The 18,444-nt window shown below is 34.4% G+C and overlaps 2 protein-coding genes across 4 annotated transcripts in view; one reads left to right on the forward strand and one right to left on the reverse strand.

Annotated features, from left to right (window-relative positions):
• Positions 1-7,494, reverse strand: LOC140816217 (uncharacterized). Of its 2 annotated transcripts, none has more exons than XM_073175319.1 (8): positions 6,901-7,493; positions 5,460-5,559; positions 5,273-5,329; positions 3,287-3,404; positions 3,030-3,112; positions 1,410-1,471; positions 1,232-1,328; positions 1-338 (listed from the first exon to the last, which is right to left on the reverse strand). In XM_073175319.1, the coding sequence occupies exons 1-8, from the start codon at positions 7,236-7,238 to the stop codon at positions 282-284; spliced, it is 912 nt and encodes a 303-aa protein (XP_073031420.1). In that variant the 5' UTR covers positions 7,239-7,493; the 3' UTR covers positions 1-281. The 2 variants fall into 2 exon arrangements, with proteins under 2 accessions (XP_073031420.1, XP_073031421.1); XM_073175320.1 differs by lacking the exon at positions 1-338 and adding an exon at positions 352-784 and having other exon boundaries at positions 6,901-7,494.
• A 5,324-nt stretch (positions 7,495-12,818) lies between these two features.
• LOC140816609 (intermembrane lipid transfer protein VPS13) overlaps positions 12,819-18,444 on the forward strand; it is a 98,519-nt gene continuing 92,893 nt past the window's right edge. For both annotated transcript variants that reach the window (XM_073175991.1, XM_073175992.1), the window contains exons 1-2: positions 12,819-13,159; positions 13,970-14,047. In XM_073175991.1, coding sequence (XP_073032092.1) covers positions 13,063-13,159; positions 13,970-14,047 — 175 coding nt within the window. In that variant the 5' untranslated portion in view covers positions 12,819-13,062. The remainder of the gene's footprint in view (positions 13,160-13,969; positions 14,048-18,444) is intronic.

Raw genomic sequence — 18,444 nt, forward strand, 5'->3', positions numbered from 1 at the left:
TAACTGACGAATTATTGAAAAGGATGGATCAAGTTCCAATTTTAGTATCCACTCAAACTGGTTTCTGTGCTGTAAATTTACATTCGAAAGGTAGCTAAGAAATTTAGCATTTCAAGTGTGCTGGTGCCTACTTCAGCAAACAATTCAGCTTCCAAAAATGACATCCTAGGGGGACAATCTTACCATGAGGGATGGAGACAAGACTCTGAACTGGACCCATTAAAGCAGAATTTCAATAGTTACAGGGACCAGACTCGTGTGATAAAAGTTAAGAATTGCGATCAGCACCTCGGCTCCTGCTTCATACATAAGAAACTCGACGACCCAAACATCATGGGCTGCAGCACGAAGAGAAAACAAAAAAGGGGAAAAATAGTAACAACCATTACGAATGGAGTAATAATTAAGACAAGTTCAGCACATCTAAATATAATTCGAGATGTTCCTTGATTCGATATGGTAAGGGCGAGTTCATTGTTGGCGGGACATTATATAAATTTGTATGAGAAAATGATATAACTACAAGTGCATGAACAAGAACGTTCAGCGAAGAAGAAAGCTTTCATTCACAGCGCAAAATAAAAAGGTGCAAGGAGCTCAGCCGAGGGCACACACTTATATGCCAATCCAAGTCAAATTAATCACAGTAGCTGTATTTCCGTTCAGATACACTAGCATAAAAAACAAATGCACACGAGAATACTCTGTGTTGCCTACTTGGGGTGTCATAGAGAGATTTCAAGTTAAATCAGCTCCCATCCTTGGCAAGGATGTCAAAGTTTGCCTACAGTGACAAGAATAAAGCAAGTACTCACTGCAAATATGTATGAAATGAATACCAGCATGTATTACATTCCATTTCATTATAAAGATTTTATTTAAGAATTCAAAACTATGTCCATATGTTATATAGAAAAAATCTTTCAATTCTTAATCTTTAAGATATTCATAAATTCAACGCCCGATCTTCAACCATTGGTAGCAAAGGAAGTCATATGGGACTTGGTCTCCTTGTATATAGATTTTGACGAGGTTTAAACAAATATTTAGGCTCCTAAAGTTTCCAACTGAAATTGCCTTGTGATTTCAATAGGAAACTTGTCATCTATTATTATATTCATACAGCATTCCACGACATTCTTTGCACAAATCCAAAGATACATGACATTTTTATAAATAGTGAACATACCGTCAATTGCTGAAATTACTTTAGACAAAAAACAAACCATACCTGAGACGAACGAGGAAAAACACTACTTGCAAGTTCCTCATTTAATAGCACAGGAAGAGGTGGCATTCGGCTCATAATCCCAGGCATGTTACTCATGCTATAAAAGTAAAACAGATCCACTAAATAAGACATGATGAAGTGCAAAAGAAATATCGGTAGATTGATAACCACAACTTACTCATTCAATATTGTAGTTATGTTGTTCCGTGTATGAAAAAAGAGATTAACATTCTCCTGCAACTGATAATAGAACGACAAGATCAGAAGATGTAAATGTATGCAAAGATTGAATTAGGTAAGTAAACAAAGGGCAACAATTTGCTAAAAGAGGAAGAGATCAATGTATATATCATGTTAAACAAGGTCATCTAGTTAGACCAAGTTTCTTCCTGTGTATCATTATTGGATTTGTCTACTTCTCCAACAGTCCTTGATCAAATTTACTTATTTAACGTGGGTTTACCCTCGTCAACTAAAATTCTCCTTACAACAACCAATGTTGCAGTGTGATTTCAATGTAGCTCAAGTGACCGTGTTTTGTCATGTCATTTAGTTTAACAAAATAAATTAAACTAAAGATCAATCAGCTTATTTCTTAGCCATAGTTTAAATATCTCCGTGAGATCAAAAACACATATAACATGTCCAATCTAAATTCTAATCTCACCATGTTGCATACTGAAAACCACGTAAAGATCATTTCGTGTCAAAAAGCATTATATTATTTCTTCAGTAATAAAAGATGTCAAAAAATAATGTCAAGTTGCTTCATGTGGATCATGACTCCTTTCTAGTATGGTCATTAGGGTACTTGCAGGGTGCATGTTACAGGCACGATATATTTCACATTACACATGCAGGGACTTCTCTCGCCTACTTCAACATTTAAGTTCCCGTGGAATATAAGTTTATAACTTTGAAGGTTAACCACCTTCTCCATAGGAATCAAATATTCAAGATCTTGTTTTCGAAAGCAGACCACTGCGATTTCAAATCTGTTTGTGGTATCCTGTTTGTTACAGAGATCTTGGTGAAACAAACTTTCGAGCCATGACATTGAGTACACAGAAAATAAGAAAATCGCTTTTGAGGATTGATAAACCAAGGTCCTTACATCTTCATCAAAGATGCACACATGCTCAATTCAGAGGACCAGCTTTTCGAGTTCAGATATATTTGTATCTTCCGTACTTTCAGATGGCCAATTTTTTTAGTGTATATACTTGATTTCTCCGCACATACAAGAGGATAGCATGAAGTTGATTCAAAATACACTTTTGAGCAGTAACATTACTTGTTAAGGGATTCATCAAATGAAAAATGTCAAAAGATTCAGCTACAAGATTGTAACCACTGATATTGTTTATAATAAATTATATATTTGTTCTTAACTTTTCTGGTCTTTTATACAGGGATTTGAATTGTTGTATGTACAAACTACAATAAGAGGTGAGAAATTCCTAGCCGGTTAGAATCAGACATACCTATGCTCTTAAGATTACACGCTTCACACAAATTATTTGGATGGAAATTTATTTAGATTTTTCCGATAATTAAAAGATTTGTAATAAGCTTTCCAGCTTTATTCCTAATACTTGACAACAATATACAGGGGATCATATCCTGCAAGTCTGCGCGTTAATTACACCTTGTGCCAAAATGTTCTCTTTGGAAACTCATAACTCGTGTCACCTACGAATGATACCTTCAATCGAAAAGGAAGAATTGTGTGTTCACATACGTCTAAAATAATTTAGCAATTTAGAACAAGCTAGCTCTAGTTTCCTCCTGGAATTACCTTGAGAGCTGAAAGATTAGCGGAAATTTGACCAAAAGCTTGCTTGTTTTCTTCCAAGAGATGTCTGGCTGTACCACTCAGTGCTGAAAGATATATAGAATGAGTTCGCAATAGTAATATATTCCATTAAAATCGATAAAAGGGCATCTGAATCAGCCCCTCTAGACTCAAAAATGAACAAGTGTGCTCAGTAGTGATTGTTAGGGAAAGAAGCAAAAGAGAAAATTTGATTAATCCCAAAAGTTAGGGAGCCAAACCTTCTGAAAACATTAAGTTACTTTGATTGTGATGGTTTGAAATGAAAGAAGATGAAGCAGTATTCATTGATGAAGCTGGAGACATATTATTCCTCAAAGATGAGTCAATCAATTTATCCTGGAAAAATAGGTCAAGTGTTAGAGCAAGAGTTTTTCCAAAACAGGGAGAATAATTCTGAATTGTGGATATTCACACACAAACAAAACATCTATAAGCTTAATAACAAATATCCACGCTCTTTTGCTGACCAGGTTGATAAAACAAACATAGAATCGTTAAAACTTGATATGTAAACAATCTAGTGATTGCTCACAGCAACTTAATTATCGGCATGGCTAGGTCACAGAAGAATGAGATTCAGCACCAAGCGAGGGTAACACTTGCCAAAACAACTAAAAGGTAAGGAAAAGGTACACCAATTGATAAGACCTAGTATTTCAAGCATTGATGCTTCTCTCAATCAGTGATTTGCAAAACCAAAATTTTCATTTTCCAACTGTAATGTCGCTATTCACAAACAATTCACCTGACCAAGACCCAATCAAATCCTATAAACAACAAGATCCAACTGGGATCAAACCACTGCTACCACCACTTTGCACCCTGCTAAAGCCCCCAACTCCACCCCCTCCAAACCAAAAAAGGGGATATTACACCACCTCGCCACCATAGTACCAATAAGGCATCCTACCAATAGACAATTGCAATCGTGCTAATGCTACAATCAATAAATTGTTGAGCTTCCGTAAAAGCTACAGTAAGCAACTCACTCCACATCTCCTGTGTGCTTGCCAATCGCCAGTAACACTTGTTACTCTCTCTTCAGCTTCTACCAAATCTTGTCTCACAATCCATCGCTAGATCCGGCTTAAACCCTCAAAGACAATCCCAGACAACAGATTATAGGAAATTCAAAAGTATAATATAACCAGCATTCCTAAAGTTCATTACCACATCCGTCATGATAGAGCCATAAGTCTCTACTGATACAGGCTGATATGAAGTCAAATACGAATGTCAACTTATACCAGCTTTGGTTATGAAACACTATATCCATTCAAGAGCATGTTTCAAGTTTACTGTCGCAATGAGCTGGAAACGCAAGATCATTTGCTGATTCACTGTACGTTTACCAACGAATTGTGGTCAAGGGCCTTGAATGAATTGAAGTTTGTTTGGGTAATACCGAAGACAACAACAGATTTGTTCGCTACGGATTTGGGTCAACTGGTTGGAAAAAGAGGAAGAGTTTTTTGGAAGGTGGTGATCCATGGCATATGCTGGGGCATCTGGCTTGAGAGAAATAGAAGAATCTTTGAAGAATTGGAAGACAGTGCGGACGAGTGTTGGGAGAAAATCAAGTTCAAGATAGTCAGTTGGATTGGGATTAATAAAAATTTCCAGAGTTTTGCGATATTAGATCTTCTAAGAGATTGGACTTATGTGTATTGCTAGATTAGAGCTTCTTATTGGGTTTTCTTTAGTGGACCGCTAGTCCACTAAATGTAACTAAAAAACAATTTCTAATTAATATAATTATGTTTCTTATAAAAAAAATAAAAAAAATTCTAAAATCTGGTTCAAATATTCAAAAATAGAGAAATTAATTAAATCTCATACTGATCAGCTTCGATTTCAGATGGAGTGTTTAAACATCTAGTTTAGGCAGCAGTAAATCGGATAATTGAACATACCAATTGACTACCACAGCTAAAAAGATTCTAAACAGCCTAGTTTTTCAGTGATGATTTTCAGACGCAGTGTTTAATCATCTAATTTTAGGCAGCAGTACATCAGCATAATTGAACACACCAATTGACTACCACGGCTAAGAAGGTTCTAAACAACCTAGTTTTTCAGTGATGATTAATTTAATTAGATTAGAAAAACAAACTTTGCTGAAAGTTATGATATCACACCACAGCCGACCAATGTCAGAAACTGAGTTAGTTAACATACTGTAAGCAAACCTAAGAAAACATTACCCTCTGATCCTTCAGTTTCTTCACCAAGCTCTGATCCTCATGTTTTCTTCGCTTGCTCTGACAAGACCATGTAAAATCATCGAAAACAAGGAGGCAAACATTCTAGGGAAACATTCTTCCACATAAAATGAAGCAGAAGAGAACATGTTATTATTAGATGTAATCTCTACAAGAATTATGAACTCACCGCCATCCATCTACATCGAAGAGCAACGTCCCGTACAGTTTTGTCGCCAAGAGAGGCGGCAATCTTAATATACATCAGAATTTTGGGTTCATTAGCATACCTTCAAGCAGGAATCAACCATGTGAAAACAGGGTCAAGCTTTTGGAAACTAATAGCAAACAATTGGAATGCAAGATTAGCTCCAGATGTAAGATCTGGACAAGTTACACCACAAGTCACAAATTGTAAAGAAGTCCACATGACGTGGGAAGAAAATCAAGGCTGAAATAAACAATCAGGCTAACTAGAAATTAATAAGAATTTTGTGGCTAGGTGACTAAAATGCAATGTTGTCATAGAAGCACTACCATGAATCCATATTCAAAAGAAATGAATGAATACATGACAGTACAGGAGTTGAATGACAGATGATCAAAGGCTTTATACTCACAGAAAGAAAAGACAATGATCCCCTTGATAACTGCATAAAAATTTTTCATCAACAGCTGCCAATTGCAGTAATGATCCACGTTTAATTATCCTTTTTACACAGCCATAAAAGATTCACACCTTTGGATTTTAAAAGTGAAATTTACAGGCACCACAATTCCCATTTGTATTTGAGTAATAGCAACTGATGCAAAAATCTCACAAAACAAATAGTGCCATCAGTGTGTTGCCTAAAAGTCTACATGAGGCAACTAGATTTGTGAATCCAGTTTCCAAACCCCAGGAAAAGTTTATTTCCATTACGAAATATGTAGACAACAAGTAAAAGCCTAACTCGAACAATGAAAATGACATTTATGGATCATAAACTTCTTTAACGGCGACTTACGCCATACAAACTACCATATTGACTAAGAATGAAATGCCCCAGCATACACAAAAGACGTTAGACCAAAAGACCACGAATCAGAGGTAAAAGCACCTCAAGTACACATTCCGAAATTGGAACAAACAGCTCTCATTTCTATTCTACTTATGCAGAAAGCTTGAGGACTCAATAATTTGGCTGTTAGTTTGAGAATCATGTCGTGTTAGTTTAATCAATAGTTTTGATTTAATAATTATATCCTTATGCTGGAAGATTCTTTCACGTGCTATAGCAAAATAGGGACTTTCTTGTATATTTGAGCTCTGTAATTGAAGAAAATAGCAGTACTCTTAAAACCTGGTGTGGATTACCGAGTGCAAATAAAATCGGTCATTTATAGTTCTCTCTCTTTCAAATCCTCTATACCTATGCCTACATCCTCAATCTCTGTGTCACTCCAGAATATAATTAAAGCTTTAGAAACTGTTAGTTTCTTGGACCATGAACAAGCAATATGAGCACATGGTACAACAAAGTTTCCAGGATTTCACTTCCGCGAGAAGCAATATGATCACACAGTAAAATTCAAGTAAATAAACAAATATATATTTACTGATTTCCCACGATTAGAAAGAAAGTACCAACATTTGAAGCCCTTCCTCCAGCTTGTACTGCTCCTCAATGCCCCATTCGACAGCCAACCCCGTATCGTGCTTCAACCCAGGAACCGAATCAAGCAGAAGCGTCGAAGAGCTCAAAGAATTCGGCGAACCCCCTGATGAGAAAACCATCCCTCCTCCCGTAGCCCCATCACTCACAGCTAAATTCATAATTCCCCCAGGATTTCCATAATAATTTCCCATGGAAATCATTTCACATCCCCCCGAACCGCTGCTGCTGCTGCTCATCACACCTCTGGATTTGAACATTACGCCCTGCTGATGGTAATGGTGGTGAAACCCGGCGTTCGATTCAGATGTCATACTTTTTATTGCCGCATAAATAGGCACAATTACATCACTTCCAGCACCAAAATTGCTTTAACTTTCCGAAAGTCTGCTGCCAGAGGCTTCGGTCTACGAAATTCTTCTCATTACTGAGCACTTGGACTTCAGCTAATAGGTGAATGAATCCAGAGGAAATTGCTGGGAGATAAAGGCGGTGAGCAGTAGAAAGACAATCGTTTGTGAATTGAAAAATATGGCGAAGAGGATGATGGTGGTGCTGTAGCTTTATAAAGTGGGAGATATTTTTTTGGTTTTTTCCTTCAAAAAATAAAAATTTGCTAGTTTAGTCCTATAAATTGATTTGTATTGAGTTTAAATTCTGCAAAATACCAAATTTTAGTTTTCGTCAAATAACCTGTATTTATTTTTTGTCAAAAATAACTAATTCTATCATATGAATTATTTAGTATTAATAGTATTGTATATAATATATGTGACGAGATATAACTTATATATATACGATGGCACATACTAAAAACGTTATCAATAATTCAAAATGACTGTAAAAAGTTTGTGATTTTGTTTTATTTATTTAGATAGATTTTAATTTGTATAATATTGTTTCTCACGAAAACTTGTGGGACTGTGTCAGGCACGTGATCATGTCAAATATAGAATGGTTCAATTTCTTTATCAAGTGCTACTACTTTTTGTCGAATGTTTTTCATGTGATTTTTCTGATTCTTCATCTTGGCTTTAGTTCCACTCCACCGAAAAGTTTGATCATCTTACACGTTCATTCATCATGGATCGTGAACCAACTACTCCTATCATAGTCTTCAACTAACTCTTTCTTGGGCTTTTCTATAGGGCTTCTCACATTCTGTCGGTTTCTATTGTCAGTTGTCTTCAAAGATTTGAACTAAATAAATATATTATTTATTTTTATCGCATGAGCAAAGTACAAAAACATCAGTGTTGAGTAAAGAATATTAGATAGATTCAATGATTTCATACAAAAAATATCAAAAAAATATTATTGGATGAAAAAAAATGTCTTCAACTCAGATGATTATAAATAAAAATATATCAATTTACAGGACTAAAATTGTATTTTCCCTTTAATCCATAATATATAAAAGGAAAGTGGATTGGTTTTGGTTGTTAGCTACTTTAAAATTATCGAACCGAGACATTTATTCAGATTTCCGAGTAGTTTTAAATCGATAGTTTTGTTTCCTATAAAAAAAAATATAGAATCGCAACCGAATGTTCGAATACCATTTCATCAAGCTGCGGTTCTTATTGATTTCAGTTTTGTTTTAAATCGATTTTAAATATAAAAAAATTTCTTTAAAAATTAATGATCCAAAAAAGTGAGAAATAATTCCTAACTCCGTCAAACTAACTAAGTTAATCATATGATAAATATTGTGAATATTTACTAAAATTTATTTTAAAAGGATAGGTTTAGTTTGTATTTGTTAAGTTGTTTGATAATTTAAATCCTCAACCTTAAATATTATACTTTAAATAATCATAAATCACACATTCATTAATATGGGTATGTATGTCCAGCTCATCTTTTTATCTTTTAGTTAAAAAATATTTAGATATAACCATTTTATTTAAGCTTCGTAAAGTGATTGAGATATAAAATATTATAATGTCAAAGTTTTGGCCAAAGTTTTCAAATCTTACGAGTTTCATAAACAGTGGTCTCATCCACTCAACACATGATATGTGTGCTGAGAGTGATGAATCATGACCACTCATCCATACATCATGATTGAATGATCGATCATAATTTATCAAGAGTGGTCTTATGTGAGACCGTCTCACGGATCCTAGTATGTGAGACGGGTCAACCCTACCCATATTCATAATAGAAAGTAATACTTTTAGCATAAAAAATAATACTTTTTCATAGATGACTCAAATAAGAGATTCGTCTCACAAATATGATCCGTGAGACTGTCTCACATAAGTTTTTGTCATTTATCAATTGAGTATACGTGTCATTGTTGAATCGATACGGACATTACCCATTTGATAGCATGAACAAATCTGTTCAATTTACGGGTTTTTATGAGTAAATCTTCGGTCAATCTCATGTCTGGACATGAAGCAAGGTCCATGGGCCTCAACTAAGGCCAGCAAGTCTAGGGGGCCCAAACAATTATTATAGGGTAATGTTAGTGTCTAACAGGGCCGGACAAATTGTGGCCCATTTTATATACATAACGAATGGGCCTTTAATTTCAATATTTGTTGATTTGTTCTTATTTTAGTGTAATATTTTTAAAAAAATATAGATTTATTCAAAAGTAAGAATAAATACAAAATATAAATTAAAAAGTACTGTGAAAAAACTGAGACATTATCACGTTTTCCGTAAATATTCACATTTTCCTTCTGATGATGATTTAAAGTATTAATTTTAATATGTCATTATATTTATTCGCTCTTTTTATATTTAAAGATACTTATATGTTTAAGAGTGAGTCTCATGTGAGATCGTCTCACGGATCTTAATATGTGAGACGGGTCAACTCTACCGATATTCACAATAAAAAGTAATATTCTTAGCATAAAAAGTAATACTTTTTCAAGAGACTCGTCTCACAAATACGACCCGTGAGACCGTCCCACACAAGTTGTTGTCTTTGTTTAAATAATAATATTATAATAAAGTAATATGTAAAATATTAATTTTTTTATAAAATTAATTTATATGTTGAATGCACGATTTATGGCTTTATATGATAAGAATACTATATCAATATATTCTAATATATTTTAAACATTTTTAAGTGAGTATTGGTAGAATTTTCACCATGCCATTAGATTCTGTTACATATATTTTACACGTTATATGTTATTTGATGTTTTGTTTTATATTCTACATTATTATTTTTCTATAAATAAATAATATTTTTTTATACATTCACTTGTTTAATCTTAGATTTTCGTATTGTTATTTTGGTCCAATTGCTGACGTGACATCAGAAAAGTCAGTGATTTTCCATGTCATATTACTATTTTTCGGTGTCACGTCAGAAATTTGATCAAAATGAACAAAAACTAAAAGTTTGAGTACCAAAACCAATTTTTAAAAACTTGATGTACCAAAACTCAAAATCGAACAAGTTAGTAGACAAAAAACTATTTCCCCTTTAAAAAATATCACATTATAAATTATTAGTCATACTTCATTTTTTGAGGGGTTTAGTTTTTAAAATTCGACTCATACCTATAAATTATTAGGCATGATCCTAATCTATTAAAATAATCTGCAAAACATGTTAGCTAGATAAACCGTACTGAGAAAGTACCATACTACCATGCGACGCTCATCTGATAAAGTGTTGGTTAGAAAAATCAAACTTCTACTAACAGATCAAGTGATAACTTATTTTACAAATTCGGACATCCCATTGACAAATAGATGAGACGATTTTATATCCCAACACGTATAATTTCAAACAAATTGTGGTCGAGTCCACGTGAAAAACTTGTGTCTATTTAATCATGACATACAATATTCGATATCCCTTAGTTATGTCTCTCCATTCAGGGAATTTCAAGATTAAATGATCAATAAATTCTCAACATCGTAGTTGTATTTGTGTCCAATCTTTGTTAGACCAATTTTTTCTCCGTATCCGATTCACACAAAAACATTCATGACAATAACATTTTATAGAAATTAAATATGCGGAAGCCTTAACAATGAAAGGGAAATAACACTATACTATTACATCATAAGCATTTTCAACACTAATATACATGATCATTTACACAACATCATTCAAACCCATAGCTAAAAGCCAACGCATTCAACAAAATACATGATATTTTAAAATTTCACATGTTCACTCTTCCCCAGATAAAAGAGACATGAGAAAAAGTCTTTCCCATGGCATTCTATATGACTTCTTCTGCCTCGAACAATCCGTTTCCGTTCTTTTTATCACCTGCATCACATGACATAAATGAATGAGAATAATCTCAGTAAGTAGAAAGCTATACATAGCAATTACATATATATAACTTTGGCTTAAAACGTGGCTATAACAATGACAATGAAAGTAGAACGATACTATCTTCAATTACATTACATAATCAAGACAATATGGATAGTATCTCATGGCATGAGTGAAAGGAAAGGAAATGATAGTTTGTGACCTGTGATATGTGGATAATATCTCTTTGATATATAGATATATCAAAACTGTGAGAGATACTCATAATCATATGATTTATTAATATACACTTATTTGGGCGTACAAACAAATGTAATAAAGGATTATATTAATTAATCGTTTTAATTTAATAGTCATAATTTTTTTTATTCGAATATAAAACGGTTATTGCTCAAATATCATATATTAGCTCCAAATTTTAAATGTTTTGCACCGAATTTTATCTGAAAAAACAAATATGATATCAAAAAGTGCCAAAACATTTTTTTGAATTAAAGATTGCAGTAAAATTTTTGGTTTGAGAAAAATTGGATACAAATATAACTATGATAGAAATTGAATACAAATATAATTATATCGATGAGATTTTAGAACAGTCTTCCAAATTTGAATGCCCTTTTTATTCATCATTTTTCCAGAAAGTTCTCTCGAAATTTTGATTTTTAGTCTATTGGATTTAATTCAGTTGGCATGCAGGATGGTTGAAAATAAATAATTACAATAAGATGATATAAATATATAATATATAAATCAAATAAGGTTAATTAATCAAAATTATAAAAGTAGGTCTTTTGTGAGACAATAAAAAATAACACTCTTAACATAAAAAGTAATATTTTTCATGGATGACCCAAATAAGATATCTTTATCACAAAATACGACCCGTGAGACCGTCTCACACAAGTTTTTGCAAATTCTAATCAGGTGAACTAAAAATACAGAATTTAGATTAGGTAAATGCAGTTTATCGGGAGTACAAAATATTATGTTTATTTCAAAAAATAGTTTTTATTATTCTATAATATTTTACATATCCATACAATATATCAATCAAAATATAATTTTTCAGATCCACACAATAATATATGAGGAAATATCAACTCAATGTTGTGCTTCACATTAGTTTCTTAGTCGCAACATAAACGCTTGTTAAAACAACGATTATAGTGCAATTTTTTTAAAAAGATCAAAGATTGTGACGCTTATTTAATTTTTGAAATATGCATTTTTTTATGCAAAAAAAAAAAAAAAACTCACTTTATACTATACGTATAATATTTTTATTGTTTTTGTTTTTTTCTTTCTAAAATAGATATATACACAAACTCCGTCCCAAGCTGCAAGCGTGCATATTTAGAATCCCAAGAGGCAAACTTCAAAATCCCAGGCGGGCAGCCAGCCAGCGTCATTCTCCGATCAATCTCAGCACCCTATCGCCGCCATATCCGTCGTGCTTCGCCTCGCAATGCGGTCACCTTTTGACATCGGCAGTTGAAATTGGTATGTTCAGCATTTCAGATTTCCTCATAGGCTACTGAAAATTTCGCTCAGGGTACACTAACAAAATAGGAAAAAGTGAAAAAGATAGTGGCCATAAGCGTTTGTGATTAGTTCATCGGATAAACCTCAGCAACCTAAACCCCGGTGACCGTAGCTATTCGTGGGGAGCAACCTAAACCCCGGCGACCGTAGTTATTCGTGGGGAGCACGAAAGCAACTTCCAATTCGCGATTTCTATAAAAGAACCCCAGTCCAGAAACCTAAGCGTCTCTATGTCTCTGTCCAGGTTTCTCGTGTTTTATCTCTTCTCGTGCTTGTTCAATGGCATGAAATAGAATTGGAAAACAAAAAGCGGACGGGGAAAAACAGAAACCATGTTTGAAGGGTTGGTGAGGCAGTTGATATTGGGATATCTGGGACTATACATCAAAGATATCCAAAAGGAGCAGCTCAAGATTACCCTCTGGAATGGTAATCTTCTTTCACTTGGTCTCTCAGTTGGTATTTTATCGATGTATTTACTTCTGGTTTACTGGTCTATTTAGTAACAAAGACAACGTAATTTTGATCCATGGTTTCTGCCACAGTCGCATAGGCTTCCATTCTAGCCACAATGGTTAAACATTTTTTCTTTTTAGTATTATCAATCTTAAAACTTATGGATATTGCTAAAATTTGTCGAGTAGCCTAATCAACAAGATTTTAAACTTGAAGAGAGTGTTTCAAATAGAGGTCAGAAAGGCCGCAAATGAATCTCAACTAACAGGTTAAAAACCTGAAAAATATGTGGCTTCACGGTGCCACGTTTTAAAGTCAAGCTACATTGAAGAATCTATTACATAACATAAATGTAGTAGAAGTCATACCACCATCGTATAAAAACCACAACGTGGCTAATATCATTTTTAAATGAAAGGAGAATCATCATTATGAAAATGTGACTAATCCCCAGTTAATCCAATGTTTGTGCCATTCTAGTGCCACTCGGGTGTAGCAGCTGTTATAGTGTTTTACTGCTGTTCCATAATTTATTTGTACAAAATTTTATCATAGATTGGAGTTACATAATGTAGCTTTTTTAGTCTGCTACCTTGCTCACAGTCCTGCTACATCGTTGTCATTTTGGCAAGCCAAGCTTGAGATCCCATAAAAAAGCGTGATTTCACTTTCTACGTATGAATCTGTTACATCCAGCTTCCAGGACAAATTTTTGAATCACTTGCTACCATATAGTGATATTTGGAGAGAAATTTTTGATATGTAGTCGGTATATGTATGCAGAGGAAGTGTTACTTGAAAATGTGGAGTTGATTCTTGAAGCTTTTGACTACCTAAGGTTGCCGCTTGTTCTCAAACAAGGTAGATATTCAAGTCAATTCACTGATAGATTAAATATGTTTGTATTTTGATTTTATTCAATAAAAATCATATAGTATTGGACATAATTTCTAATGCATTTGGTATGTAGTTCTTTTGTTTGTCAAGCTTCTCTTGATTGGTCAGCATGGTTGCACGATATACCTGTTGTATTTATTACATTACTGAATATTACATATTTCAAGTGGACATAAATGAATATGTTATTTCTTTTTTTTTTTATATAGGAAACGATATTATTTTATTTAATATAACTTGCTGAAAAGTACATCAGTGGACTAGAAGTTCACTGTCTTAGAGTTGCAACAAATGGTAAACTAGTTCAGTGATACACATATTCCCAATGTCTTATCAAATCTAAAGCTGATACATTCGAGAAATCTTTATGGTTTCCAATCCACATGGCAACGTTAATCTTGATCTTCTCCCAACAACTGTCGGTCTTGTCCTCAATGTCTTCAAAGATTCTTCTGTTTCTTTCCAACCAAACAGTCCAGCAAACACAAAGAACCGCGACTTGCCAAAAAGTTCTGCCTCTAGTCCCAGTAAGCCGTCCCAAATCCATTTGTAATAAATCCTTCGTTGACCTCGGTATAACCCAAACCAATTGAAGTTCTTGTAACGCTCGAGCCCATAAACTAAAAACACAATCTTTCCTTAGTTTTGACTTTTGACTCTTTTCATTAGTGGCACACACTTAATTTCTAAAGCCTAGGGCTGCAGTTTTGGTTTTCTTCTCTCTGATTGAGTAATTTGAATTGGATGTTTTGAGCACTTTGAGTTTATTTCATTTGCTGATTCATGATGTGTTAGATGTAAATTTCCAAGTGAGAAGTATTCTAGATGCCTTGGGTTTCTCGTTCATGCATTTCTATTGGTTTAGTACACATGCTAAAACATGCAAGGGAATACATATTCCAAATTTCAGACATTGGCTTACTACTTCTACAAGTAACTCATTCAACCTTACTGGTATTTATGGACTATATTATCATGCTAAGCTTACTTGAGTATTATTTGTCAGGGATAGTGCTAAAGACGTCTGCTTGACTGACATTGTAAGTTTGCTACAATTTGTGTACAAGAAGATAATTGCATACAGTACAGTCCCAATATGATCACAATCGCCTCAATATGATTTGTAAGGGTGAAATTGGGATATATTATCAAGAAAGTAAGTGAGAGAGAGGTCAAATTTAGGTAAAGATGAGAGGCCATATGGTCTAGATATGGATAAAGCAATACAAAAAACTTTCTGAACTCACGATATAGAAAATTGAATTATCCTTGCAGGGGTAAAAAAGCATGATTCAGCAGTCAGTTGTGACAAGAATTTCATTATATTTAAGAACTTGGAGTTTTTTTTTTTTATAAGAAACATAATTTATTAATAATAGAATAAGAAAGAGTACAACAGTGGACAAGCGCTCCACTCTCGTCATGAAACACACAACATCAAATTTGTCTTAATGGTAGACATATTCCCAATTTCTCACTAAATCTAAAATCGAGACGTTCTTAAAATCATGATGATTGTCGATCCACATTGCAATGTTGATCTTTATTTTTTCCGAGCAACTCTCTGTAGATTCTTCGTTGTCCTCGAAAATTCTTCTATTCCTTTCCAGCCATATCGTCCAGCATATGCACTGAACAACCACTTGCCAAAAAATTCTTCCCCTGGTACCAATTAGCTGTCCCAAATCCATACAGAATAAATCATTTGTGGACTTCGGCATCACCCACACCAATCGAAGCTCGTGCAAAGCTTTAGACCACAGTGAGATTGTGAATGGACAATGAATAAGCATATGATCCTGAGTCTCTGTATCATTTCTACATAGCACACACCAATTTGGGCACAATGCAATTGTTGGCCATCTTTTTTGAATCATCTCCGAGGTAGGTAGCTTACCCAATGACGCTGTCCAAGAAAATAGCTGTATCTTTTTTGGAACTGGTATTTTCCAAATAACATTGAAAGGAGTAAAAAGTGGAAAGCGATTATGTGGGAAAAAAGACTCATAGAAGGATTTAACTGAGAAATTACCCGAAGAGTCCCCTTGCCATTGAAGAAAATCATCTACCCCTTCTACAAATCTCACTGAATCTAAAACCCCTAATAACTCGGACAACTGAGCAATCTCCTCACCTCACATCCCTTCTAAAATGAAATTACCATGATTAGGGTAGACGTGACACTATCAAAACGAGCAAAATATGATATAGGCAGATTGTGAAATGATGAAAGCTGAAACAAAGCTGAAAAAAAATCTTTAAAAGAAGAATCCCCCCACCATCTATCCCCCCAAAACCTAACCTTGTTACCTCCTCTCACCTTAATTATGACCTTTTATTTAAAAGTCGGGTATACTCGGGACATAAACTTCCATGGACACCTGAACGTGACGTTTAATGCCAACCCTGCATCCCACCTATTTTCTTGTAACCCATATTTACTCACTATTATTTTCTTCCACAATGTCCCATCTTCCACAAAAAATCTCCACCACTAACCTTGTTACCTCCTCTCACCTTAATTATGACCCTCTATTTAAAAGTCGGGTATACTCAGGAAATAAATTTCCATGGACACCTGAACGTGACGTTTAATGCCAACCCTGCATCCCACCTATTTTCTTATAACCCATATTTACTCACTATTATTTTCTTCCACAATGTCCCCTCTTCCACAAAAAATCTCCACCACCACTTCCCCAGCAAGGCCTTGTTTCTCAACATAATATTCCCAACACCCAATCCTCCTTATCCTTCGGTCTACACACCTTATCCCACGCAACCAAGTGGCAATGAACATCACCATCCGCTCCGTCCCATAAGAAGTTTCTTGAAATCTTTTCCATTGATTCCGTTATACCTCTAGGCACTTTAAATACAGACATATAATATATCAGGATAGAATTCAAAACCGATAATATCAATGTCAATCTACCACCTCTTGACAAAAAAGATTTCTTCCAACTTGCCAACTTTTTCGATATCTTAGCCACAACGGGTGCCCAAAAAGAAGCTTGTAACGGATTGCCACCCAAAGGCATTCCCAAATACTTAATTGGCCATATCTCCTTACAACATCCCACTTGTTGTGCCAATAATTCAACCACTTCTTGATCACGGTGGATACCCAACAAAGCACTTTTCTCCCAATTGATTTTTAAGCCTGACATGTCACAAAACGATCTCACCACTTGCACCAGGAACCTGATATGATCCTCATTTTGCACAAAGAAAAGTGTGTCATCAGCAAATTGAATGTGTGATATCTCGATCTTGTCTCTACCAACTTCAATCCCCCTTATAAGATTCCTTTCCTTGGCTTTATCAATTAATCTTCCCAACACATCCACTACCAAGTTGAACAAAAAAAGGATAATGGATTTCCCTGTCTTAGCCCTTTGAAAGCCCTAAACTTACCTCTCGGTCTCCCATTGATCATAACAGAAAATGAAACATTTGACACACATCCTTTCATCCATGACTTCCATCTTCTTCCAAACCCCTTTTTCATCATAACAAAATCCATGAAATCCCAATCCACATTGTCATAAGCTTTTTCGAAATCCACCTTCTAAGACCCATCCTCTCTTTTTCGTTCTTCGCCCCTCTTCTAGCAGTTCATTCGCTATAAGTCCGCAGTCTAAAATTTGTCTCCCTTCAACGAAAGCATTTTGAGATTCGTATATAGTGTCTGCTATCACAATCTTAAGCCTCGCCGTTAATACCTTTGCTATAATCTTACAAACTTGTTGTCAGGCTTATTGGTCTGAAGACTAAGAAGACTCTAAAAAATGTGTGTACGATGAACATTAGGCGATGAAGGATGGTATAAATCTTAAACATAAGAATTATCAGTACTTGAGACCACTGTTTTTAGAACCAATCTTGACCAGCCCTGGGTCCGGTCCAGGCCATGCTCGAAAATCGTTTTACCGGTCAAAACCTGTCGGACCGGTTCACCTTTTCTTTAAATTTTTTAGAATTCAATTATTTCTTATATTTATTTTAGTAGTATTAGAGCTTATTTGATTTATTTTTTTGTTTAAAAAATATATATACTTATATTTGTCATTTTGATTTTATGTATGTACCGATTCACCTTTTTTTTAAATTTTTCTAGAATTCAGTTATTTCTTATATTTATTTTAGTTGTATTAGAGCTTATTTGATTTATTTATTTTTGTTTAAAAAATATATGTACTTGTATTTGATAGCTGGTCCGATTGATCCACTATTTTAAGGTACACAGCTTCGATTGCCGGTCCGCTTATGAAAACATTGCTCGAGACATGCGATTTTGTCAATATGGAAAATCACATCGCATTAGGTTTTAAAGACGTGTGGAAAACCACAAAATTCAA

The sequence above is a fragment of the Primulina eburnea genome, chromosome 16, assembly GCF_022965805.1.
Source record: "Primulina eburnea isolate SZY01 chromosome 16, ASM2296580v1, whole genome shotgun sequence".
Taxonomy (NCBI): Eukaryota; Viridiplantae; Streptophyta; class Magnoliopsida; order Lamiales; family Gesneriaceae; genus Primulina; species Primulina eburnea.